Source organism: Cucurbita moschata, unplaced genomic scaffold (assembly GCF_002738365.1).
Source record: "Cucurbita moschata cultivar Rifu unplaced genomic scaffold, Cmos_1.0 Cmo_Scf00007, whole genome shotgun sequence".
Taxonomy (NCBI): domain Eukaryota; kingdom Viridiplantae; phylum Streptophyta; class Magnoliopsida; order Cucurbitales; family Cucurbitaceae; genus Cucurbita; species Cucurbita moschata.
The window spans coordinates 1,252,440-1,278,293 of NW_019268523.1; the positions used below are offsets into that span (position 1 = coordinate 1,252,440).

General features: G+C 36.6%; 6 protein-coding genes and 1 long non-coding RNA gene across 19 annotated transcripts; 3 read left to right on the plus strand and 4 right to left on the minus strand.

Moving 5' to 3' along the window:
• The first annotated feature begins 659 nt into the window (after window positions 1-659).
• On the plus strand, window positions 660-4,135 carry LOC111445037 (probable serine/threonine-protein kinase At1g54610). The gene is made up of 7 exons (XM_023083226.1): window positions 660-1,402; window positions 1,791-2,075; window positions 2,183-2,500; window positions 2,579-2,806; window positions 2,895-2,992; window positions 3,086-3,936; window positions 4,037-4,135. Exons 1-7 carry the CDS (start codon window positions 1,013-1,015, stop codon window positions 4,042-4,044), a joined length of 2,178 nt encoding a protein of 725 aa, XP_022938994.1. The 5' UTR covers window positions 660-1,012; the 3' UTR covers window positions 4,045-4,135.
• On the minus strand, window positions 1,576-3,096 carry LOC111445038. Its single transcript, XR_002710780.1, has 2 exons — window positions 2,892-3,096; window positions 1,576-2,820 (listed from the first exon to the last, which is right to left on the minus strand). It is a non-coding gene; the product is annotated as an uncharacterized LOC111445038 (long non-coding RNA).
• Window positions 4,136-5,450: 1,315 nt separating the features above from the next.
• On the minus strand, window positions 5,451-10,641 carry LOC111444638. 11 transcript variants are annotated; one of them, XM_023082594.1, is made up of 11 exons: window positions 10,450-10,641; window positions 10,168-10,365; window positions 9,173-9,538; window positions 8,751-8,834; window positions 8,139-8,600; window positions 7,880-8,012; window positions 7,635-7,797; window positions 7,427-7,555; window positions 7,148-7,342; window positions 6,419-6,541; window positions 5,451-6,021 (listed from the first exon to the last, which is right to left on the minus strand). In XM_023082594.1, the coding sequence occupies exons 3-11, from the start codon at window positions 9,453-9,455 to the stop codon at window positions 5,905-5,907; spliced, it is 1,689 nt and encodes a 562-aa protein (XP_022938362.1). In that variant the 5' UTR covers window positions 9,456-9,538; window positions 10,168-10,365; window positions 10,450-10,641; the 3' UTR covers window positions 5,451-5,904. The 11 variants fall into 11 exon arrangements, with proteins under 11 accessions (XP_022938362.1, XP_022938370.1, XP_022938369.1 ...); XM_023082602.1 differs by adding an exon at window positions 9,539-9,612 and having other exon boundaries at window positions 9,173-9,461; window positions 10,168-10,641; XM_023082601.1 differs by adding an exon at window positions 9,539-9,612 and having other exon boundaries at window positions 9,173-9,464; window positions 10,168-10,641.
• Window positions 10,642-12,440: 1,799 nt separating this feature from the next.
• LOC111445649 (transmembrane protein 230-like) lies at window positions 12,441-14,802 on the plus strand. Of its 2 annotated transcripts, none has more exons than XM_023084162.1 (3): window positions 12,441-12,630; window positions 13,369-13,690; window positions 14,333-14,802. In XM_023084162.1, exons 2-3 carry the CDS (start codon window positions 13,420-13,422, stop codon window positions 14,410-14,412), a joined length of 351 nt encoding a protein of 116 aa, XP_022939930.1. In that variant the 5' UTR covers window positions 12,441-12,630; window positions 13,369-13,419; the 3' UTR covers window positions 14,413-14,802. The 2 variants fall into 2 exon arrangements, with proteins under 2 accessions (XP_022939930.1, XP_022939931.1); XM_023084163.1 differs by having other exon boundaries at window positions 12,441-12,529.
• Window positions 14,803-15,761: 959 nt separating this feature from the next.
• LOC111445475 (vesicle transport v-SNARE 13-like) lies at window positions 15,762-19,012 on the plus strand. Its single transcript, XM_023083876.1, has 6 exons — window positions 15,762-15,930; window positions 16,141-16,245; window positions 17,494-17,552; window positions 17,638-17,826; window positions 18,188-18,358; window positions 18,591-19,012. The coding sequence occupies exons 2-6, from the start codon at window positions 16,152-16,154 to the stop codon at window positions 18,741-18,743; spliced, it is 666 nt and encodes a 221-aa protein (XP_022939644.1). The 5' UTR covers window positions 15,762-15,930; window positions 16,141-16,151; the 3' UTR covers window positions 18,744-19,012.
• Window positions 19,013-19,711: 699 nt separating this feature from the next.
• LOC111444715 (pectinesterase 31) lies at window positions 19,712-22,247 on the minus strand. 2 transcript variants are annotated; one of them, XR_002710727.1, is made up of 6 exons: window positions 21,815-22,247; window positions 21,614-21,718; window positions 21,327-21,404; window positions 20,225-20,586; window positions 19,896-20,126; window positions 19,712-19,861 (listed from the first exon to the last, which is right to left on the minus strand). XR_002710727.1 is itself a non-coding variant. In XM_023082729.1 (5 exons), exons 1-5 carry the CDS (start codon window positions 22,061-22,063, stop codon window positions 19,964-19,966), a joined length of 957 nt encoding a protein of 318 aa, XP_022938497.1. In that variant the 5' UTR covers window positions 22,064-22,247; the 3' UTR covers window positions 19,734-19,963. The 2 variants fall into 2 exon arrangements, 1 of the variants encoding a protein (XP_022938497.1); XM_023082729.1 differs by having other exon boundaries at window positions 19,734-20,126.
• Window positions 22,248-22,508: 261 nt separating this feature from the next.
• LOC111444716 (transmembrane emp24 domain-containing protein p24delta7-like) lies at window positions 22,509-25,158 on the minus strand. Its single transcript, XM_023082730.1, has 4 exons — window positions 24,746-25,158; window positions 24,258-24,467; window positions 23,033-23,109; window positions 22,509-22,859 (listed from the first exon to the last, which is right to left on the minus strand). Exons 1-4 carry the CDS (start codon window positions 24,947-24,949, stop codon window positions 22,715-22,717), a joined length of 636 nt encoding a protein of 211 aa, XP_022938498.1. The 5' UTR covers window positions 24,950-25,158; the 3' UTR covers window positions 22,509-22,714.
• Between the last annotated feature and the right edge of the window lie 696 nt (window positions 25,159-25,854).

The following is a 25,854-nucleotide window of genomic DNA, read 5'->3' on the forward strand; positions in this document are numbered from 1 at the left end:
AGTTGGGTTTCGAAAGAAGGTGTATTGAACGAAACATTCTTTAGAAAGGTGTGTAAACCTCTCCCTAACATATATGTTTTAAAAACATTGAGAACAACTTCAAAAGAGAAAGCCCAAAAGGACAATATATGTTAGCATGGCCTCAGATGGTTACAATTCTACTTTGGATATTTTAATGGAGCTAACATTTAACATTGAGTTTGCTTAAGTTTGCTTATTGTGAACCAACTTGGACGTTTTAAAATTTAACTTGAGAGACACAAAGTTAATAGTTGTTGTTTTGGTCCAAACAATTTTGGATCCAATATGATGCGAGGAGACAAGGATACATGTAGAGATCTTATGAATGGTTGTGTAGTGTATGCAATCCTAAGTATGTTTAATTTGGTTGAAACAATGATTGAGATGGTTCTCCGACATGAGTTGATATGATAACCACTCAAGTTACACGTTTGATAAGTAAAAAGGTGAAATCCAATGAGAAAAGAATTAGAAAGTGAAGAAGATGGTTAAAAGAATGAGTGAAAGAGGTAGAAGGAGGAAAAGGAAGAAAGGAAAAGAGAGAAAGTGCAGAGCTGTAATAGCGGAGTGAGTGAAATAAGGCTAAGGCAAAGGGAAAGCAACAGAAAATAGAAAGAAAACCACAAGGGGAAGAAGCAGGCAGTTAGGAGCCACGAATGTTTCTCTTTCTCTCTTCCACTGCTTTCGGGCCGTTTCCCACAAAAACAACACAGACTATTTCGTCAATTCTTCCGAACATAACGCAGTCCCAGAGGAGGAACACAGGGTCATTGGAGTGCCAACAACTTAACCCAAAAATGGCTCCCAATTCTCATGGGTTCAAGCCATTTTCCCTTCTTCTTTTCTTCCGCCCCCAGATAATGCAGACCCTTTTCAGCTCTTGGCTGTAGGGGTCCACTTCCCCTCCCTCCCTTGCTCAGCCCATTTCCCGATCGGGGTCGATCGCCCTTGTGTCGCTCCTCTGATCGATGCTGTCGGGATTTGGAGGTTCATGGGTTGCATTAGCTCCAAGCAGGTAGCTAAGGCGGCGGCGTCTCCCGTTTACAACCACCGCCCCACCAAAACCGCCACCGCCACCGCCACCGCCAAGAATGGCTCTGCTGCGACCATGGATCGTTCGTCCAAAACTCATTCCGTGACGACGCTCGAACATGAGAAGAAAGGAGAGGAGAAGCCGGAGGATCGAGGTCGAGACCTCAAAAAATCCAAGAAAGGGAGTTCCCAAGGGGAGAACGGTACTCTCAGATCAGGGCCATCTCAACGCTACGTCGAAGCCGAGCAGGTTGCCGCCGGCTGGCCCTCCTGGCTCAGTAGTGCCGCCGGCGAGGCCATTCAGGGATGGGTGCCTCTCCGAGCTGATTCCTTCGAGAAGTTGGAAAAGGTTAGCATTCTTCATTTTTGTCGCTCCTCTTTGTTTGTCCTTACGAAACAATACACAAATCAGCACTACTGCATTTTGTCTCATTCATAATTGAAACATATCTATCATGATTTCGTACGACCCATGGATTTATAAATGGGGAGGGCAATTCCCAGATGACATCCTAAAGAGGGTCATTTATAATTTTGCCTCAAAAGTCCTACCATTGATGCGGACACCAAAATGATCCATCATCATTTACGATTCTGTTCTTCCTATGTTCCGGAGGTCTCGGTTTAACCGACCACGATGCAATGATCTGTTTAATGCATCTTCTTGCATGTTCTACATGTTCTTTGCATTCACTCCAAAGTACCCAGAAAAGATCAAGAGTTTGTTTTTTAATTAGATTGGACAAGGTACATACAGCAGCGTGTTCCGAGCTCGAGAAGTTGAGACAGGAAGGATGGTTGCGTTGAAGAAGGTTCGTTTCGACAATTTTCAACCTGAGAGCATTAGGTTCATGGCACGAGAAATTATGATTTTGCGCAGGCTTGATCACCCAAACATCATGCAATTAGAAGGCCTGATTACTTCCAAAATGTCTAGCAGCATTTACCTTGTATTCGAATACATGGAACATGATCTTGCAGGGCTAGTGTCTTGTCCTGATATCGAGTTCAGTGAGGCACAGGTTGGTATTTGGTCTACTGATTTACTTGCACTAGCAATAGCATTTGCTCTAATAAGAAAAGAAATAACGTTCCCATTTCATCTTCCCTTGGGGCTTTCTTTTTTCAGGTAAAGTGTTACATGAGACAGCTTCTATCTGCAATTGAGCATTGCCACCTTCGGGGTATAATGCATAGGGACATCAAAGCATCCAATATTTTGGTAAACAATGAAGGAATTCTAAAGTTGGCAGATTTTGGATTGGCAAATATCATTAGCTCTAGAAACAAGCAATCACTAACAAGTCGAGTGGTGACATTATGGTATCGACCTCCCGAGCTTCTGATGGGTTCGACAGATTATGGATTAACGGTGGACCTTTGGAGCATAGGATGTGTATTTGCAGAATTGCACCTGGGGAAACCCCTTCTTAAAGGAAGAACAGAGGTAATGGATGGCTTGGTCCTTTTGGTTGTTGCTCAGTGTTTGTTGATCTGACATGAATGGAACTCTACTACAAAACAGGTTGAACAATTGCACAAAATATTCAAACTTTGCGGCTCCCCACCTGAAGAGTTCTGGAAAAAAACAAAGCTGCCTCATGCAGCTATGTTTAGACCCCAACATCCATATGAAAGTTCCCTTAACGAAAAGTGCAAAGATTTTGCACCATCCGCAGTGAGCCTATTGGAAACTCTTCTCGCCATCGACCCTCCTAAGCGGGGTACCGCCTCGTCTGCTCTCATGTCTGAGGTAACCTCTTGCCCCTGCATTCATATTCAACCTTACAAATATCAGTGTCATGTCACAGTTTAAAACTTACGTTCGTCTTCCTTACCAGTATTTCAAAACGAAGCCATACGCTTGCGATCCATCGACATTGCCCAAGTATCCTCCAAACAAAGAAATGGATGCCAAAAATCGTGAAGATGCGCTAAGGTGAAGCTTTCACTCTGTCTCACTGACTTGACTCCAAAATAAATCCAGTATCTTCAATATATTCTGAAGAACTATACCTATGGAAACTTGCAGGATGCGAGCTAATGCAAAAGCAAAAGAAACAGGGGCAACACAAAGGCCTAAAAAAGTCCGAAGAAATGTCCCAGAATTCAACAGCCATAAAGTACCAATAAAAGAGGTTTCTCCTTCCTTACCATTCCTCCCTTCCCACATTACTTTAAATTCTTACATTACTCCCTCCTTTTCCAACGTTTGTGGAGATTTTTCCTCCCAGGAAGCAGAAGAAAACAGTCAACCTTCTCGACGGAACAATGGCAGTAATTCTGCCAATCTTTCCAATGAACAAGGCGACGTTTTCCAGAGAGAGCCGCATAAGCCACTATATGATGCAACATCAATGACTTCCCAGGCCGCGACTGCACCTCAAAGAGGAGATAGCGCATTCACAGCCCCAATACCCGTCTCATCATCTAGTGGCTTTGCTTGGGTAAAGAAGCGAAAAGAGGAAGCTACGTCTACAATATCAGATGGTCTTAAGAGCCAAATAAGTGCTCTGGATCCATCTTTTGCCAATTTTACCTTAGAATCAACAAAAAAACAGATTGGCCATGCGGACATTCCAGCCAATTCAAGCGCGCAGGATAATGATATTCGAAAGCAGCAAAGGAAAAAATATGATTTCACCGAGCCTTTTGAAGCATCCGAAGCATACCCATTAATCTTGGATATGTCCAATGAACTCTATCCGGAACAACAACCAAACGCCACAACCAATCCGGTAAATGAACAGGATAGCGATGATACGAAATCACACGTTGAAATCCCAGGACCTCTGTCAACACAACCCCATAGAATAGATGAAGTCCTGCAAATAAATGAAAGCCACATCCGACGAGTGGCTCGAAAATCCAGGTTCGAAAGAGGTAATTAGGGGGAATACTGATTCCAACCCTCTACAAAGAACTATTCTTTTCATCTGTCTTATCAATCAACAATTGAAAACGCTTCTGTTCTTGTTTCCAGATGAATGATGCGTGCATTATCCGGTGCAATAGTCAGATGATAGACGTACATAAAAACCATTCTTAGCAGCAGCAGTTCCAAAACCTGCGTCCACACGGAGCCCAGATTGGTGTTTTGCAACCCGACACCAAAAACAAGCGCGAGGAAGCAGGAAAGAAGAAGCTTCTACAAGTATACATACATTTATTTGAGATATTCAATCAAGTTCAATGAAAATACCGGCGAATGCAATTGATCAATTTTCGGAAACGTGATTTTAACTTTCCTGCATCCTTCGTATCATTTGAATGAAACCCGAAAACATATACATGTATAATAACAATTCAAATTTATTCTTCTCCGCCGCTTATTAAAAACAAATATACATTTAACAGAGAAAGAAGCAATAAAATTTGGAAATGCATATATCTAAAAAATCCACGTTAAGTCTCAGATGAATCAGGAAAGCGAAATTTGTAAGAATGAAGTTCGAAAAAGAAAAGAAAAATCCAAAGCAAATGAATTGAATGTAGGGCGAAACCCCTCGCTTTGACTGCGAAAGCTAGGGCAGCAAAGCGGCCATGGAAGCCCCCACCAGAAGGTGATAATGTAAGCCCAACGCACTGAGAGTGCGCCACAATTTCAAAAACCTCTCCCTGTGGAATACCACGCCACCCCTAACTCAAGAGGGAAGCGCTCGGCCTCGGGCTTCTTTCTTCTAAGCCGTCTTCGTCTTCTTCATTTATTGGCAACCTCCAAAAACCCTAATCCACATAATTCCATTTCTGCCCTTTACCTTTTCTCTAATTTACTTATTAGTCCTCGTCCCGATTTTTCTTTTATATTTAAAAAAACTTTAAAACTCATTCCACATTTATTCTATAATATATAATAGGTAGAATTATTGTAATTGGAGATAAATAGTAAAAATATAACTTAATCAATATTAATTAATCATATATAATTATTTTTAAATAATTATTCATAAATTTTAATTAACAGTTTTATATTATATTAACTATTTAATATAAAATTTAAATATTAAATATTAATATTCTAATTAATTTATACTTATTTTAATGATCAATAATTAAAATTATTTAAAATATAATTTTATATTAATGAAAAAAAAACATTAAACAATTATGAAAGTTATTTAATATTTTATACGTAATTACTTAATTTTATTTTTCATACAAAATTGGTATAACAAAATCTTGATTCATGAACACATCCAAATATAAATATTAATTATGTAAATTTATAAATCTAAAATATTTAATATATTTTATATTCATAATTACAAAATAATATTTATCATCTGCCTCCATCTCCAAAAATTGATACAAAAAATTTAATCGAAAGTTTGAATTTTATGCATAGAATCTCTATTATCCTCGCAAAAGTAAATAAAAGATTTCACAAACATGTATAGTAGATGGACTTTACAATTATTGTTCTTATTTTTTATTTTTTATCTGAATTATATTAAAAAAAAGGATAAAAAAGCACAAATTCACATGAACTAGAGAAAGGTTGTTAATGCCTCAACGAGTTGAGCTCCATGCGCATATGAACATGGCGCTCAGATTCGTGGGCTTTTGTTACTATGACGACGAAATAAACATATACAAACAAATGGTTGTAAGCTTGGAACAGGGCATTGAGACATTGCCAGTGAAGGCTTGCTTCTTTGTTGGTAGGTAGAAGCTCTGAGCTGGAAAGAAGAGTGATTCGTTGGACAAAAAATGAAGGATTTTTTGGATTATTTAGTAGGACCAAGGCTCGGTATTTCACTGCGTTGTCTGGCTGCTACTTTCGTTAAGCTGCTCGAGTCACGACATGTCGTACCAAATCGAGGAATGTACCATAGGGTCGGTGACTCGGTATTAGTCTTCTTCACGGGTCGTCACTAATGTGGGTATCTGTCCATGATCCATAAAATCGATCTTGTTCAGCCTCACACAACACAGAACTTTCTCTGGCAATTCTTCTGGTTTTTGTGCCTGTGAACAAAAGAGGAGCGTTTAAGAACATACTATTGCTAGTCTGCCATTGTTTTCGATTTATAATAAAGTGTTCAACTTCAAAGGTATCTTCAATTTTCAATAAGATTCCAGTGATGGTTAACTTTGTCCACCGCTAGCAAATATTGTCAACTTTGACCTATTACGTATCGCCGTTAGCTTCACGATTTTAAAATGCATTTAATCGGAAGAAGTTTTCATACCCTTCTCTAACTGACGTGGGATCTCACAAGAACACTTTGACTCACCAAATGAACATTTATGGCTTCTAAACTTACCCAAGCGCCCCATTTTTACATGAACCGCATATTTGAATCTCAGGTAAAGGATAACTAAAACAGAAAGAAGAAAGAGTGCAATGGTGCCAAATATATACCTGGATGGTTAGACCGAGATCAAGTATTCCATTTTTCAAACGTTCTCGAAATGATTCAAGTCCCTTTCTCGATATGTAGCTGAAACGATGAATGTCTAGATCAATCTCGAAGTAATCTTGGCCCTGCAAGTGTGGAATGTGGTTGGAGTCAGAAATGCTTCTATTTAACCTATAAGAAATATGGAAGCTAAGCATTACATTCTCCCCTTTCCTTTCTTTTATCCTAATCGAACATTTAAGTGCAATATGAGTAGTACACTTGTAAGAGTACAAGCCCACAGCTAGGAGGTCGTTCCCTTCTAGGCTTCTCTAAAAATTTTAAAACGCGTATGCTAGGAAGAGGATTCTACACTTTATAAGGAATGCTTCATTCTTCTCTCCAACCAACGTGGGATCTCACAATCCAGCGTCCTTGCTGGCACACTGCCCGGTGTCTGACTCTGATACCATTTGTAACAGCCCAACCCTACCGCTAGCAGATATTGTCCTCTTCGGGCTTTTCCTTCCGGGCTTCCCCTCGAGGTTTTAAAACACATCCACTACGGAGAGGTTTCCACATTCTTACAAGGAATGCTTCGTTCTCCTCTCCAACCAAGGTGGGATCTCACAACACTCAAGTAAACCGAACATGTGACCTCTATCAAATAAACGAATGGAGCTATCAAAACTTGAAAACTAAAGGTTTCTTCATCCATCGTTCCATTTGATCTAATGTTTCTAAATATATACCTTGTAAAAATTATGTTGAGGGCGTGAAAGGACAGGTTTTTCGTTATAAGCACTAACGAGCTTCCTTTCAGTGGAGCTCAAATGGAGATCCTCTGGATTAACCACCCCTGCCATAATCTTTAGCCTTTCCCTGAATGGAACAGTAGAATCTTTCGTAAATCCTTTGGTTTTTTCCATCTCATCATCAACCAATTTCTGTAGAATAAGCAAAGAACATCTGTGCTGTAAGATATGAAGATTATGAAGATTTAAGCATACTATATTGAATTTGGTGAGTACCTTGATACTCTCCTGATAATGAAGAGAGATCTCCTCATCAAACTTCTCAGAAACTTTGAAATACAAAACAAGACTCATTCCTTCCCCATCACTATCACCCAAGAACATTGCAGCTGGATAAATAGGCAACTGCTACAAAACAAGACTTTTAAATGCCTAAAGAAGCAATAGAAGAACGGAACCAAGAACAAACCCACAGAAAAGTTACCTGAATGTTTAATATGAGTAGTGGAGGCACCTTTGCATCAGATTTTACCAAGGGGAGATCCAGGTGTTGAGCAATGTGATTGATTTTCTTGGAACACATATATAAATCGACGCCAATTGGAACATAAGGACTGATATTCGGAGCAGGGTATTTCTTCTTGTCTCTACATTTAAATAACAAATAAATAAGCACAGACAAAATCCAGGCATGGTCGAGGTTGATATCGAGTAAAAAGAATTGCATACTTGAAGTAGCTTTCACCACGGAGTTTGAACGTTGAGGGCGGAATTTCGGACCAGCTTCCTGGGGGTGGTTTCTCTCCTGAAAAACATGGTATATGTCCAGCTCTTGGATGGTATAGATACTTCTTTGATTGGCCTGTTGCATAACGAAAATTAGACACGTTGTAATTACAAACCTCGTGTGAAGAAACGTATGCACGAGGTCTTCAACTATAGGGCATGTTGATCATGTAATATTCGATACATAATTTCTTAAACTTACATCTTTCTATGGTTTCTTCTCCATCACATGAGCGTCTCTTAAACGAAAGCCTGAAAACGGCCGACTGCTTTTTGTGTCCCTGAGAAGCCTGAGGATTCAGAATCTTCTCATTGAAACTTATAGAAGGAATCATATGTGGAAAGGCAGACTTAATAATAGTCTCTTGATTCTTCTCTACGGAACAATGCCAGTCGTCTTTTAGACCCGTCAAGCTGCCATAAGAATGATCTAACATCGAACTCTTCTTGCTGGAAATTTCATTACCTTGGCTACTCATCAGACCAAATCCATATTCATCCTTGTTCTTGATACTTTCTGGTTTTCCCCCCTCTATTTTCAGATAGCTTTCATGGTATTCTTCATATTTGCACTTATTTTCCAGAAAGCGTGACGATCTTTCGTATTGAACCACTTGGCCACTCGAGATGTTCCCGATTGCATTTCCCACGGATGGAAAACCATCTGCAAAGAACAAAAGACCAAACAATCAATACTCAAAACTGAGTCTGCTTAAAAATAAGATCTAACCAGCCCATTTAAACACACAAGACTTCGAGTGGTTGTAAAATATTTTCAGTAGCCAAAGGATTCTGATACACTAGTTTGTATTACCTCCATGCAAACTACTGAATTCATCGTCTGAGTCGGACTCCAGAACACTGACAGAGTCAAACCAAGCTTCATCTTGGCCACTTGCTGAAACACAACATTTGAAAATCCTATTAACATTGTTCCTAAAGTGTTTGAGATAAATTGTCTGTATTTGACTTTAGACAAAACAATAGTGAGTCAAACATGGGCTTCATTTCAGACCATATGATCAAGAAAATGAAGCATAAACAGAGAATATTTGTTGATTGATATACTGCACAGCTAAATTTCTTGCCTCTTTATATCCAAGAGATCAAAATGCTGGATAGTTCAAGAACAGAGCAAACAACAGTTCAAAAGAAACTATATAGATCACTTGTTAGATGCATTTAATGAGATCCTATCAGGGACCTCAACGACAGAATACAATGGAAGGGGCATACCGCTTGCATCATACTGGCTGTGGAGCCATTGCAGCTGAGTGAGGTGGAATGTTGAATTAGAAACTTCTGATCTTCTACAAGTAGTGGTTGCACCACTCTCAAGATCCATATGAACAAACTCACTGACAGCATAATCAGTGACCCTATTTCCAGCATTGCTCTTTCTTTTTATGATAGCTTTGGGGATAGTATTGGTAATCTTTCTACCATATTTTCTAAACTGATGATGCACATTCTTCCGACTTCTGATCTTTTCTGAGTGTGTTGATACACAGCCTCCCATGATAGCCTTCTAAACAACAAAAGGAGCAATGGTTCCAATACAGAAAAAGGATCGCAACAAGTTCAATTCACCTCATAAAATACCTGAAAATAAACAATCAGATTACTCAGGTCTCTGACTGCAATGGATTCTACAATTTTATTGCATATGCTGGATTCTATTCATGAACATGAAGAGTTGCTCACAACCCAGAAGTTATATCTCCAAAAGAACACAAGGATGCAAGACAGATTCAAATCATTAAATGTGCATAAACTGGTTGAGAAGAAGAAATTTCCTAATGTACATGAAAAAAGAAAAGAACACGCATACAAATTCTAGCAGCTTGGTAGAAAAGTTGAATAATCAGAGAACTTTGAAGTTTCCACATTGCTTTCCTTCTCGAAAGAGAGAGCCCAAAAACAAAAGAACAAATAAATAGAAAAGGAATTTTAAGAGAGAAGGTCAGAGGGTCCACTTAAAAGAATTGAAGAGCATGATGTTTCATGAGTAAAAACTACAGAAAAGTCAGAAAAAACAGAGTCATTCCACAGAAGAAAACAAAACCCAATTGCGTTTTAATGCTTCTGGCGATGATGACAGCGATTAACAACAAAAACAAAAAACTATCGATTCAGCACTTAAACGAAACAGAACGATGAAAAACACGAACAAGAACATTTGACGCACAAAGGGCATTTGAACAAAACATAAAGAAAATGCAGGAACAAACCAGAACTGATAAAGGGTGAGAGAGATAAAACTCCAAAAACGATTCCTCGATGCCGGCGAGATCTCGGTGGATTTAGCTCCCTTTCTCTGCTATCCAGAAACAGAAAGAAAGACAGAGAGAGGGAGGGAGAGGGTTGGTGGGTGAATCCGAAAAGAACCCGGATCGAGGTGCAATAAAATACCCAGATGACGATTCTTCCTAGAAATTATGAAACAGAATCGTCAAAAGAGAAAGAAACGAATAAGGAAAAGAAAGAAACGGAGAGAGATGAGAGTTAAATACAATAGAACGTGAGACGCATAATAAAAGGGATTGAGAAGTTTCTAATTGTTGGTCTTCGCATTTTCTTTCTCCTCCAATTTAGGTTCGTTTTTTTGTCTCTCAATTCTTAGGCACAGAATCAGAGAGAGAAAGAAGGGTTCGCTGTCGTCTCTTCCAGCTTCAGAACTCGTCTCCCATGGAATTAATTTTTCAGTCCTTCGCGCCCTGTATTTTTTTATTATTTATCATATTTCTAAATATTTAAATTTAAATTTTTCAAATTTTTAAAAAATAAATATTATATAGATTTGTTTGGCACAAAAGTAGGTTTTTAATTGAATTCTTAATTAATTATAACCATGCTGTTATACCAAATTATTGAATAATTAATAATAAATAGTTATTAATGCAATTATTAATTTTCTAAAGTCACTATTTGAAACAAGTGATATCATATCTACGAGGGATTAAGGTCTTAATTAGAGTATTTTAAAAAATAAATAAAAATAGGATGGTATTTAATATGGTTGGGTGTCTTGTATTTATATTTATTAATTTATATTCTAAATCAAAACTATTTCTAATATAAATGAAAAAAAAAATATCTTCCATATATATTAGTAATTATGTGATATCTATATTTATTATTTTCATAATTTTTTATCCATTATTATTTTGAGTTTTTGTTTATTTATTTTAATGTATATTATTATTTAAAATTGGTTCAAATGAAACATATTATATGGGGAATGGCCCAACAAACCCAAAAATAAAATAATAATAATAATAATAATAAACAAACAAAAATAAAGAGAAATAAAAGATACGGTAAAGCTTCATTATCAAAATAAGCCAAAAATCCAACTTCAATATAGCTGTATTCCTCTCCTCTCTTTTTTATTTCCTTTTAAATAAATTAATAAATAAAATAATTAATTATCGACCTTTAATATTCTAACTTTTTATAATGATATAGTATCGTCTACTTTGAGTGTATACTCTCATGACAAATCTTTTAATTAGCCGACGCGGGACTCCTTTCCCAACCATTTTCAATAGAAGCTTGATTAATTTTGTCATTTTAGTGCAACAAATCGGCGTGTGGGGAAAGGTTCAGTGAGTAACTTGGTGTGTTGGTATCTATCATATTTCACAGGAGCGTAACGTTTTGTGTCCATGATGCTACCTTGTGTCCCCTTCCCTCCATGTGATTTGTTAGGTCGTTCGGTTTGATGTGTTTATTTATTTTGTTGTTGTACGTGCCTTAGGGTTTCCATTCGAGATATTTACGAGCGCTTCCTCGCTTAAGATAGGTTTTCTTTTGGCCTAATTAATTAAAGATGCATTGAACAAACAGGGAGAATATAAAAAAGAAAGAGATGATGCAAATAAAACTATATTCTTTCGCCAAATTATAATTATAATAATTAGATAGTGTTAGCATATTCAATGAAACTTCCTAGGAAATTGAAACACTTTGCAAACAACCAATTAATCAATTTCTAGGGTTTAGAGAATTTAATTAATATTTTATTTTTAAAATATTTAATTTTTAGGGTTTAATTAATATTTTATTCATGGATGCACTAAATCTAATACCTTTAAACACGGAAATTAATGAAGATAATCGGCTTATTATCCATTTAATTGCCATTAAACTTTTTATACCAATAACATATTTTAACCATTTGATTTAATTTTAAATTTTATAGGAGCCCAAATTTCATTTAAATTTTAATAACGTGTTTGAATTTATTTTTCAATGAAATTACAATTTCACAGCTAAATTAATGTGATATTTAAAATGTTTGTAAGAATAAAAACCTAATATATAACTTAAGAAAATATTTGCAGAATTAAAATAAAAAAATAAAAAGTACCAAATCCTGAAGGCCCGATGATTCTAGAAGGCCTGGCCCAATGATTCTAGAAAGCCTGGCCCAATGGTTCTAGAAAGCCTGGCCCAACTCGAAGTCCAATATCCAGAAGGCAGTCAATCTCCACCATTTTATTTTATTTCATTTTTATTTTGTCAAACACATCTCGTTCGCTGCTGAATCGAGGACGCGACGACGACGACTTTCTGGACCTTCAGCCTCCGGTGAGATTTTAAGAATCTTCTACTTGACGGAATTTCTTAGATTTTAGGATCCATTCTGCATCATCTTCTTCTGTTGTGCCTGATTCTATTTTTTGTTCCAGGTAGAGTCTCCTCTTTTTTTTTTGTCTGGATTGTAGGAATTCAATGGACACTTTTAATGGCTTCAATCGTTGATTATATGGAAGTTTGTTAGATTTTAAATTTTTATGTATGTTCTTTTTGTTTGTTGTGTTGAAATTAGTTGCGTAGGATTGAAGTTGTTAACATTATTCTTCTCTTGGAAGAGAAATAAAAGAAAACAAGGGGGGTAAAGAAGGAGATCGTAGCCCATCTGTCAACTCCGATCTCTTCTCTTTCTCATTAATGGAGTTGAAAGATTTTCATTTGAATTGCTGGTTGTTTCAAGTAGAAATTAGTGAAGTTTGATTAGGGGAGGTCATTTAATTGGTTTTTTTTTTTTTTTTTTTTTTTTTTTTTTTTTTTTTTTTTTTTTTTTTTTTGTTATTTTGTTTAGAGTTCGGTGGCTAGTTTTTCTCTTTCATTTGGTTGAATCTTTGTAAAAAGACATGTTGTTTGATTTTATATATAAGTTTAGAGTTCTTTCACTTCTTGAATTTGTAATGTTTTTTCAATTTGGTGAGTTGACATCTTGAGGTTTTAGTAAAAACTTTAGTTTGATTTATTTTCTTGGGAAAATGGTAGAAGTATAGTTGGTTTTAATGATCCTGTTGTTTTACATGAGTTCTAAGTAAGAAAATTTAGTAACACTCCATAATGTAGGTGTAATTTTTATCCTCCTCTTGATATCTTCTTAATGTATTTGATTCTTGATTTCAAAGGTGGCTCCATTGTGTTGAATTTTGAAGACTGCATTCTTGATATTTCCTGTCATGGCTTCGAGACGGAATGTTCGTTACAGCTCCCTTTCTACTGATGATAATGATCTCGATTTAGATGGAAATCAATTTGACCCTCGCTTTTACTATACACCGAAAGCTTTTGACAAGATCCCGTGGAAATCCATCGCTCTTGCTATATTCCTGTTATTTCTTGGATCATTTCTTCTCTTTCTTTCGTACTTCGTATTGACTGGTCATATGGCAGGAGAGAAATCACAAGCTTATGGTCTTTTAGCGTTGGGGTTTCTTACCTTCCTCCCAGGTATTCATCAAATTTTCTGTTTCATATTTTCTTGAATACATTTCTTCATCGTTGATTTACATTGTATGCGAAGTGTGTACTCGTTTGGCTTTGGTTTGTTTCTAAAATTATTGGATACGACTTCGGTGTATATGCCTCTTCATTGACCTGTAGATAGCAATAGTTTGGTTTGTTTAACTGTCAAATAAGAAGATGCAATCCAATGGCGTCATGATCATGTAGAATAATGAGTGAAAATAGAAACAGGACAATTCCTGCCAAAGGAATTAATACACTTCCATTGGCACTGTCAATGGTGGGAGAAGATTTTACCAAGAAATTGTCAGTGTTTCTTTAATTGGAAGCTTGAAAGTTTATTAAATTTCCACAAAGAAAGTTTGTACCAATAGACTTCTCATATGTGAACCACTTTTCACGTTGAGTATTAGTGCATAGTTTTGTGCTATCAAACTTAATGTTCCTAGAATTTTGATTCTTACTTATTTTCTTCTTTTCCATTACACAATGAATGTATTAAGAAATCTACAACGGAGTGTAAATCACAGTTTTGTTATATTTGAATAGGACATCAGCAGAATTACTGTTGACTCATCTTGTCCCAGAAGTTGGATAATCTAATCCACTTTTGCTTTGTTGATTCAGGCTTTTATGAGACTAGGATTGCATATTATGCATGGAGGGGTGCTAATGGATATCGCTTCGCATCGATTCCCGATTACTAGGTGTTCATATCGCGGTGGTGTATGCTTGTCTCATTTCTCTTTCAACGTAAAACTATCATATAAAGTCAGAAAATGGTTTGTACAGAATCACATCTCTCGAGTTTGTAATGTATTCATCTCTTGTTCCTCTTTCATAGGCTGTTTAGGGTTAGGAAAACGATTAATGATGTAGCTTTAGCTCATTTACTTGACAAGTCCTGTAGCTAAAGTCAAAAACTTAATGCCCTTGCAAACACTTCGAGTGAGATTTATCCATGATTAACGGTGTGGATCAAGGTTTTTATGTAGGATTTGAAGTTGTATGGATTACATTGTGCAGAAGAAAGCATTGTTTCATGACAAAGAACTACCACATGAATCTTTAGTTGCAGCTGATGCAGCTTTTGTGAATGCTTCTTGTTATTGCACAGCTCACCGAATCTCTATCTTACCTTCTTCCCAATGCGATGTCATCTTTGCTTAGTTAATTAGGTTATGATATCTACACTATAATTACAGTCATTCTGGAAGTGGACCCGACCGCTGTCCAAGATCCCAACAAAGCTGCAATGTGTAAAGAAACTCAACTCGATAGCCTTAACTTCATTGCCCGGAGGATGTATATCACTCTGACCAAGAACATACTGAAAGAATATCATGAGCTGATAGGAGATCAACATATCGAGGATCCTTAGATTGAAGTAAGGAAGCGAGCATTCGCGTACACGTTAACTTCGATAAACATTGGTTTAATGCAAGATTTAACTCACTAATTGGGTGCTAAAAAACCTTGACTGGCAAACCGAAATTATTGTTGTGTCCAAATTTGAGCTCCAGCAAAAACAAGAATTCTACTTATAAAGAGTGTGAAAACCTTTTTTAGTAGACATTTAAAACCGTGAAGTCGACTACCCAGACTGTTACAATAAAATTTGACTAAATTAGTTTTAAATTAAAAATGTAGGATAAAAAGATATAACCTTTTTTTTTTATCAAACTCAATAATAATAAGGTTAAATTATAATTCTAATTTTTCAAAATTAACTTTATACTTATTTAATCTCGACATTTTAAAATCTACTCCTAATTTTGTTTTTTTATAATTAATGGATTCTTGGTTTCAAGATATTGGATATATGGGATATATTAGATATAAAATTAGGATTAATAATTTTAAAATATTTTATTGAATACAAATGCAAAAGTTTGGGAGATATATTATATATTTGTAAAGTTTGGACGTTTTTTAATCTATTAAAATTTAAGAATTAAATAGAAACAATTTATAGGGTGGTTAATTATAATAATAAATAATAAATAAATAATAAAATTAGAGATGAATCAATTATATACTTGAGTGGCTAAATTCCTAATTACCCGAGACGCCGTTGGCCATCGAAGCAAGCCTTCGATTCGTTTGTCAACACCAAACCTTGGTGCCTTGTGGCGGGCGTCCGCAGGTATTCCTCTTCGCTTGGCCACCGATTTTCTCGTTCTACGATTCTCTCCTTTGGGCTTCGCCATCTCTGATCAAATTGGGTAAGCTATCGATTGATCTCTAATTCTCAGAGTCTTTTCCAGAATTTGGGGCCTTACATGTTGATCGGAATGCTTTTCTTCATATAATAAAATTGAAGTCTCGGTTTCATCTTTTTCTGCCAAATTGTTACGAGAAATCTTGTTTGATTGGCTTCGATCTGTTATGCGAGTGATTGCTGATTCGCTGATTTGGCCGATTTGATTTTGAAGGTTTGGGCACGATGAGTGAGGTATTTGAAGGGTATGAACGCCAATACTGCGAGCTCTCGGCGAACCTTTCAAGAAAGTGCACTTCGGCTAGTGCCCTAAATGGAGGTATTTCCACCTTCTGATTTGTGAATTTTGGTTTCCATTTGTGGTTCTTTTTTCAGGTTCCACCCGAAACTTAAACTGAAATTCACGCCTGTAAGCAGGTTCTCGATTTCGGTTAGATATTTGTTTGTTGCTTTGCGTAATTGCGATGTTGAATTATAACCGATTTTGAGGTCAAAACTTGGTGAAATTTTAATGTGGTCTTCTTAACTAATAGGCGAATTACTTTTCATTGGCTTAGATAGGAAAAGGCACTTATACAAATTGTTAAAATCTGGATCAATCGTAAGCTCTACTACTATGATAATTCCTCACTCTTTATGATTCCTTTTCATTCTTGAATTGGGAAAAAATTCTGAAAGAAGATGTAAAAGAGCTCACTTCGTAGGGTGCATTTTCATTACACGTTAATGATCGTTATTTTTATACTGGAAGTAAAGAATCTTTTGTTTAATGGCTAATCTTCGATTTGCATCTCTCTCATTCAGAGTAGGAAGAAACCCAAAATCTCTCAAGGTTCTTTGATAATAGTATGTATGATATCCCATAAGCACTTTCTTATTCTTTTTGTTACTTTGTTGGTAAATGTTAAATGATTCATTTATAGGTGACTATCTAACCTAATTTTCTTAAATCTTTTTGTGCGAAGACTATTATTTCACATTCAATTTATGATCACTGATTTAGGAGAATTTCAGGACTATTGTAGGATACGAACTAATTTTACACAAAATATTTTTCAATAGATCAGTTTCAATATGTTTATTGTGGACAAATCAAACATATGGTTAGTTCTATTATAGACCATAGAAGTATTGTTATAATTCCCTGTTGTGACGGCCCCCTGTTTGGCCTTCCAAAACTTGTGGAAAAGCGAGAACTTTCATGTGCTTTCTTTTTGGGGGGAAAAAGAAAAAGTGCGCATAAAGCATAAATATCTTCCTGGACAAAGGTTGTTTTCTGTTACAGCTGCTTATAAATATCTGTCTCTGTCATTGATGAGCTAGTTGTGTGGAGGCCTCCTTGTAGATTATTTGATACTACAATGAAGGGTACTCCTACTGTGAGGAGATGAAGTGGTTCATTCCAAGGGCTATCTAGCTTTAGATTCTCCATAATCTTTTCTTAGCAACCATGAATTATAATTCAGTGCTTATAAATCGGAGCTTCTTTTTATGTTATTTTGTTTAGTATTAGAGAAAAATTAGACTGATGTATTTGCTTTGCTACATGAATATATCATACCTGCAGAGCAAAAGAAGCAAAGGGTTTCTGAAGTGAAGTCTGGAATTGATGAAGCAGAAGCTCTGGTACCTAGTTGACTTGTCATTGTTGAGAAAAATGTCTTCAAATTTTATCATGCAATGTTAATGTTATATACTTCATGACTTCTAGATTCGGAAAATGGATCTTGAGGCCAGAAGTTTGCCGCCTAATGTTAAGGCTGTCCTTCTAGCTAAATTAAGAGAGTACAAATCTGACCTCAACAATTTGAAAAGTGAAGTTAAACGCATCGAATCTGGAAACTTAAATGCAGCCACTAGAGATGAGTTGCTGGAATCAGGAATGGCTGATACACTGACGGTATGTCTGTATCCACTGGTTCTCTAATTGTTTTGGATTGTCGTTGTCCCATATAGTTTCATTTGAAATAACCTATTTTCTCCATCACCGCCATTGCCCTCTAAGATAATATAAAAAGATAGAAATGGATGCATTAAATCCTACTGTCTAAGATAATATCTTGGACAGCGGTGATAGATTGTGTTTTTTTTTTTTTTTTTACTATGCCTTAAAAGGCACTTGGCCATCAAGGTTATAGTTTTTAAGCTATAAGAGATGCTTTCTCTTTCTTAATTCTTACTTTTAAGTGCTGGAGTATGGTCTCTTATCCTTTGTAATTGTGTATTAGCTATGACTCATGCCTGGTTGCCATTTCCTATAGGCATCGGCTGACCAAAGAACGAGATTAATGACCACAACAGAGAGGCTAGGTAAGTCCAGTGATAGAATCAAGGAAAGTCGAAGAACCATGCTAGAAACAGAAGAACTTGGAGTTTCAATTCTCCAAGATTTGCACTCACAGCGTCAGTCTCTCTTGCATGCTCACAATACGGTATGGGATTTTACTTTTCATGTTATCTGGGTCATCATATAGGAGTAAATGATGCCGTAGGAGCATTGTGATAGTTCCGTCATACTGTTGTTTTGATAATTATTAATCAGCTATTCACGGCTGCCTCTATCAAACCCTTCAATTTCTCTACTCAAATGTTTCTTCTATAATTGTATTGCTTTTGGAGGTGTCTATGCCTGTAGTTTTTATTTGAAAATTCCACCTTTTGCAGCTTCATGGAGTGGATGACAATATTGGCAAGAGTAAGAGAATATTAACCAACATGTCAAGAAGGATGAACAAGAACAAATGGATTGTTACATCCATAATTGTTGTTCTTGTCTTGGCCATCATCATGATACTGTACTTCAAACTTTCTAAATAGCAAGGTTATCATCCCTCTTCATTTGGGTTTGTCAGCTTTGAGTGTTGTTGGAACATGAGTTCATGTTCTATGTACTTTTCTTTGCCTATTGTGAGTTTGCACGTGAATTATGTTATGGTTAATTCTTTGTTGCCCGCATCTTAGTCTTCTGTAAGATTGGCAAGTGTTCAAAAACAATATTAATGATGTAAGGTTTGCCCAACGCTTTGTATACACTGTGTAATGTCCTATAGGGTATCGAATTTGTTTACTTTGAGAGCTTAAATTGAGAATCCTTGATCATTTGTTTACTTGCTCAAATGGTTTTCTACCTTTTTGGCTTATTAGTGGGATCTTATTGTCGAGTGTCATCTACAAAACCTTCATGAAGAGAAAAATGGATTTTATTTTCCTTTTTCCTTTAATTTCTATCTATCAATTCCTCTAAGAAAATATACATTAAGGAAGAATATTTCCTTCAATCTGGACAGGTAAATTTAAGCCAGTGAACTATGCATTATGCCTCTACTAGAGTTGTATCTGAGTTGAATCTCAACCATGATTAAATCATTGCTTTTCAAGAGTGAAAAGATTATTCCCACAGACCAATTCGGCTTCGTGTTATTCCAACATGGTTTATCTTCACTCACCTACGTAGAATTGTATGGGAGGCCATCATTACTTTTCAAGAGTGAAAGATAGAATTGCTCCAAATAAAGTAACTCAACATAGAATTGCTTTAAATAAAGCACGTCACCCAACATAGAATTGCTCCAACCTAGAATTGCTTCAAATAAATCATGTTCACCTATGAAGTTCATATGATCGGAACATCGAAAAAGAAGTTAAACCTTTCTTAACTATCTTATTCTCAGAATCATTGGTCTTGGTTCATCCTCTACTCCTTTAATTCTACAGCTAAATATTGAAAAACTAAACACACCAGATGTGAAACCCTTAGCAACAAAAACTAAAAAGAAAATTGGGCATCCAATAAATATTTAACACAGATTAAAATATAATGTCTGAAAAAATATATATAAAGATAGGAGAGTAATATGAAAAAGTGGTCAATACATGGCCAAAATTCACAATCTGAGGCTACAAGAAGCCCTATGCCACCCATTTAGGATATGAATGTTCCTTCTTCTAACGGACCAGCAAGCAACAAATGTTCAACATTTAGACACTACTTCTCTACTGGTGGATTACTTCCAAACCTTTGTAACACTCACCCATTCTTAAGCAGAAAAGGGTATCCTCAATGCCATCCTCCGGCATAGCCAAGGCCTCTCGACGTCGGGATCGATAAATTGATGCAGAATGAACTCATCAGCTTCTTCATCTACTAATTCTCTTGCCCAACACACTCTGCTCATTGAGCAACTCCCTGGCCCGAAACACCTGTACCGAAAAACACAATTCCCCTATCAGGTAATCTACACATTTGGTAATGTTCCCATTCATCATATAATCAATGTCGATGAAACACGACGACGTACTTGTACTCATAAAAACAAGCAGTTCTCTCGTTTTCAGTTTTTCCCCAGTTGTCCCAGCCTGCTGGTTTGATACATGCATCCATATATGTGTAAGCAAAGACCACCCTTGCAAACGGTCCCCATGGTCGTCCGAGATGAACGTACGAAGTCCCGGCACTGCCCGTGATCACACACCTCAAGAATACATAACCTGTGGTCTCTTGAGAGGATTTCCTGCTCTGTGCAGTAATAAAGCCATGCGACTTGCAGTGGACATGGCAACGCTCCAACAGAGCAGTGCTGTTGCCAAATATGAAGTCCACACTTCCTTCGATATAGCAATCCTTCAAGTACTGTTTTCCATAATGTAGGTACAGAGTATCCTGCATCAAATTAACCAAAAATATGATAGAAGAAGAAACAATAGCAGCAGGCTATAGAAGTGCAGAAAAACCATTCACTGTGATCGTTGGCTGATTGAACTAGCCAAAGGATAGAGCCATTGGATGTCGACAACAACATCAAACTGTAGATCCTAACAGTATTACAGATTTGCTTGATGGCAATTGAGCCAACCTCCCTATGTGTTGGACACTATATATAGCTGCTAAGAGAGGAAATTCAATCCAGACACCTCTATAACGATTCCAACCAATATGCGATCTCACAGTTCACCCCTCCAAGGCCTAGTGTCCTTGTTGGCACACTGCCTCGTGTCCACCCCTCGGGCGCATCCTCCTTGATACTGCCTGGTGTAACAGCCCAAACCCACTGCTCGCACATTTTGCTCTCTTTCGGGTTTTCTCAAGGTTTTTAAAACACATATGTTAGAAAGGTTTCATAAGGAATGTTTCGTTTCCCTCTTCATCGATGTGGGATCTAAATGGGATCTAAAGATGACACTCTTTTAGTAGCTTGGGAGATAACTCTTACCGAAGCAGCCATAATTATGGTGTCTTGAATATCCACCCAAACAACCCACAAGTTCTTATAGGAAAAGGCCTTTTCCATTCAGATTTAAGGAGGGGTGAAGGAAAAAAAACGGTAGGGCTTTTCCAGAAATATTGTTTGACCTCTAGAACTTACTGCCCACTAACGAACTGAATTAGAGGATTGTGAATACCTGCCAGCCGAGAAACCTGCAATTGTAAAAGGCACAACGATCTGCTGTAACTCTGATAGCCACGGCTTGCCCAGAACCCTGTCCAAAACAAACAACCCACAACATATCTAAACAAACAATACCAACTTCAAAACGCTAAGGAAGTTCTTCAGAAAAACACAGATCCAACACAGATCCTCATTCTACAATTTCAAAATCAACCTCAAACTATGAACTAAAAAGGGGTTTTAACTCTTAGGTCAATCCAAGATAAGATGATCAAAGAGGTCGTAAAAGTAAAAGGGTACCTGAGGGGAAGAGTTCTCAAATGTGATATTCTCAGCAATGAAATCCTCCCCTTCCACAATGGTACTCCCGCAACCAAAAGTCCCAGTTCCAATGACACGAGATGCCTGGCCAGAGACAGAGATAGAGGAACACATGAACATCATTCTTCAAATTAAACGCAAACCCAGATATCAAATGATAAAATCGTATCAGAAACCGACTTGGTGGTGGCTAATTTTGGTGGCAGTATTATCCCAAGTGAGAACGGTAGTCTCAGGGTTCAAACCCGCGAAGGTGATGAAATTCTTGGTCTTAGGCACATAGAGAGGCTGCCTGTAAATCCCAGGAGACACACGGATCACAGTCCGGCAAGTATTGCTGAATGGAACCGCGTCTATGGCTTCCTGAACCGTACGGAAATCCCCACAGCCGTCTTGCGCCACCGTGAGCACCCTGGGCGGGGCCGCCATGAAACGCAGTCTCGAAGCTCGCGCCTTCTGGGTGTTGGAAAGCGGGATGAAAATGGAGACCAAATCAATTGTATTTATAGAGTGGAAAGACAAGCAAACTCCTCCAATTTTGCATCGGAGCCATTAAATTTCATGGGTACACCTGATTTATCTATATTTCTTTCGATTGAGGCGGCAAGGCGGCCAACTAGACGGACTCTTCGGTTAAACAAAAAATAATAATAATAATAATAAATAAATAAAGGGAATTTTATTTCTCGAAAAATGTAAACATAAGATTAGGAATCGGATCCATGGCATCGTGTTCTTCCTCATTGTGCTGTAAAGCTTGTAATCATGTTTTCTTTAAACATTCTGGAAAGTATTTTTCAGAATCTGTTTTTGCCTCGAGTTTCTTTGTCAGCTGAATGAGTCAACGCATACATTTTCAAACTAAATTTGTTTATTATGATTCATAAGATAAATTCATCTATTAAAAAGTGAGAAAATAACACCACATTATTGAAAAAGAATCATGTTCTTCATAACTCACAATTGCTCAGTATAGCAAAAAAAAAATTAAAAGAATTAAAAGAAAAATAGACTAAAAGAAAATTATATATCAGAAAACAGAGAGAGGGGAGAGAGTTTATTAAATGGGAGGGAGAAAAATCAGAGCAACTTCTTGCGTTCAAAGAATGCCCTGAGATGCCATAACTGTAAACCAGCGACAGACAAGCAAACTCCAAGTGATAGGATACTAAAGGTGGCCATTTTTGCGTTTGTTGATCTGTTCAGTTGCTGCATCTCCTCCTCTCTGAAACCCAGAAACATAAACACAAACGATAACAAAGAATCAATCATCACATAATCAACTACTTGGGGATGTAATGAATCTACAAAATACAGAGCCCACGAAGATCATAAGGCCAGTGAACTGATATGTCTTCAAGAAAACTTAGATATGAACTCAAATTCATTATAGTGTACCTTTCACGGAGGTAAAACATCTCATCATGTATAGAGATGACAGTGTCGTACAACTTCTTCAATTCGTATTCCATTATCTAGCATAAGAGATGATGAACTATTTCATCAGACCACCACCTTACAGATTCTTCTATCAAACAAAAACAATAGAACATCCTCTACATTCAAGTAAAGTGGAGTTCAAAACAGAATCTCATCATAAATGGACCTCTTAACATATCATGACCGAGAAAACACAATGATAAAGAATGTTCGTGAAATGTGATTTAAGAAATACCGGCAGAAATAATGAGATGCAAATGCAATTTACAAAGTGAATAGATCTACATCTAGATAAGAAGTTCTGGCCTTTGGATTCCTTCACACTATTTTATGGCTTCTTGGTATTTTTTGCTTGAAGGGTCGCCTTCAATTGAAGCTTCAAAGGTATTTAAATGATGATCCCGCCTTCAATAAGTGGGGAATGATCATGAGTTTATAAGTGAGAAATACTATCTCCATTGGAATAGCCTTCAATCAGTGGGGAATGATCATGAGTTTATAAGTGAGGAATACTATCTCCATTGGAATAAGACATTTTGGGGAAATCAAAAGCAAATCCATGAGAGCTTATGCTCAAAGTGGATAATATCATACCATTGTGGAGATTCGTGATTCCTAAAAGAGTGGTCCTTAGCGCTACACTCTTCAGAATCGAAGGATTTGGATCTTCTATTTCTCTAATGTTTTGGTTGCAGCATTTTCTTCTATTTATATCTCTCTTTTTCTTTTTCTTTTTCCATTTCACACTTCATCTCCTCTCACTTTCTGAAGTCCCCGATTTTTTTGGCCAAACTCTAGAAGTTGAACATCCAAAGAAGTTACAAGTTTTTCAATTGGTTGTGCAAATAATATCATTTACACAAGAAAAAGGAGATTCTTGCAGAAAACATAATTGTTTAAAGTAAGGATATTGTAAGGAAGCAAAAGGAGACAACCTGTCATACAGTTGTTTTCATTCCAGTTTAAGTTCTCAAAATCCGCTAACTGAATGTATATCCAATCAAATTCCAACAAAATTATTCGAGGAATAACATAATATCATGCAGGATGAGTTATTTTAAGGATATAGTGACGAAGCGGTGCTCATTATATGGTCACAAATCTTTGCATACAGAAAGCATAATTAGGAAGAACACCAAAAAATGAGCAAGCCAGAAATAAAATGAGAAATTTCAGGACGTACTTCAATCTGCCCTTTCTTAGCAACCTTGGACCAATCCTTAGAAGAAACACCGGACCTCCATTCAAATTCAACAGTAACTGAACCTGGGGGTTTTTGTTCCGGAGCCCAAAAACAAGCAGTATAATCACCAGACTCGGCTGCAGTGAACGCGAAATTTCCAGAATCCACATTATCCGCATTATGATACGTGTTGCCATGAGGCGAACTGACCTAATAAGAACCTCCATTACCACATATTAATCATCTAAACAAATTCCATAACCAACAAAAACACAGAATTCCGGAAAAGAGATACCGATTTGAAAACACAAATGCGAGAAAATAGAATAAAGATGATCATGAGACCGTCCCACCATATAATTTCTGGATAAAAGTAGCCAAGTTTCCATATAATACAGGGAGAATGAAACATAACGTAGGGCAATGCATAAAAAAGCGTAAACAGAAACAGAAATTAAGCATTGAATCGGAAAAGGAAGAATGAATACCCTGACAGTGAGTTTGCTAGAATCGGGAATGGGAACATCTTCGTTGGGACTAATCACCGAATACTTGCCGACCGTCATGGCATTGGTTTTAATGTCATCCGAAATGCATTTGGTGCCGCCCGATTGAAGCTCGAACCGCATCGAAACAGCAACGGTGGACATCAGCCCCAAAAGAACCGAAACCAAGAAACTCCATTTCGGCATGATTGATCTCCGGCAGGGGTAGCCTGTAAGCTCTAACAAGGTTAAGTGATTGGAATATAAAGTTCAGACTGGACAGAACGTAATCTGAAGAGAACATCAAATTCAAAGAGAAACGCAAAGATCTGCGGGCGATTTGGCCATGGCGAACGCTAAGGAACCACGGTGTTCAGTTTCTTTTCAAACCCGTCTCTAGCGAGTGAACTGACACGTCATCCCAATCACACCCATAAAAAAACATATATTTAGTAACTATGTAGCAGTTCATTAATCTACCTATTTAATTAAACCTCATTAAAAATGTACATATTAAAATTTAGGGATTAAATTATTACTATATCTTATTATATTTAATTAAGTATAAAAGTTTTTTTAATTAAACAATATTTATAAATGGAATGAAATAGAATGTTTAAAAAGTTTATAATAAGCTACAAAATTTTTAAAATTTTTAAAATTAAGATTTATCTATTGCAATTCAAACATTTAATTATTTATAAAATTTTAATTCATGTTTAAATATTTTTGTCATTAACTTTTTAATATTATTTAATAAATTTATGTTGATGGGTTATCCGAAAAAAAAAAAAAAAAATCATGAATTTATAAGTAAGAAATATCGTATAAAATCATGAATTTATAAGTAAGAAATATCGCATGACCTAGAAAAACAAAAAATAAAATCACTTACAAATTTTAATACTTAATTTCACACTTCTGAACTTAATTTTCATACTATCACTCTCAAACAGGCAACTTACTTGAAAAGATCTTTTTAAGTAAGAAAATTCTCCCATGTAATAGTGAAGTCCTGATCATCCGGTTGTGGAGAATTTAAAGCAGTGGCCCATTGTGGTTGATTTTTCAGTTGGATCTCTTCCCAGTTTTTGGTGGACAGCAAATTTTGA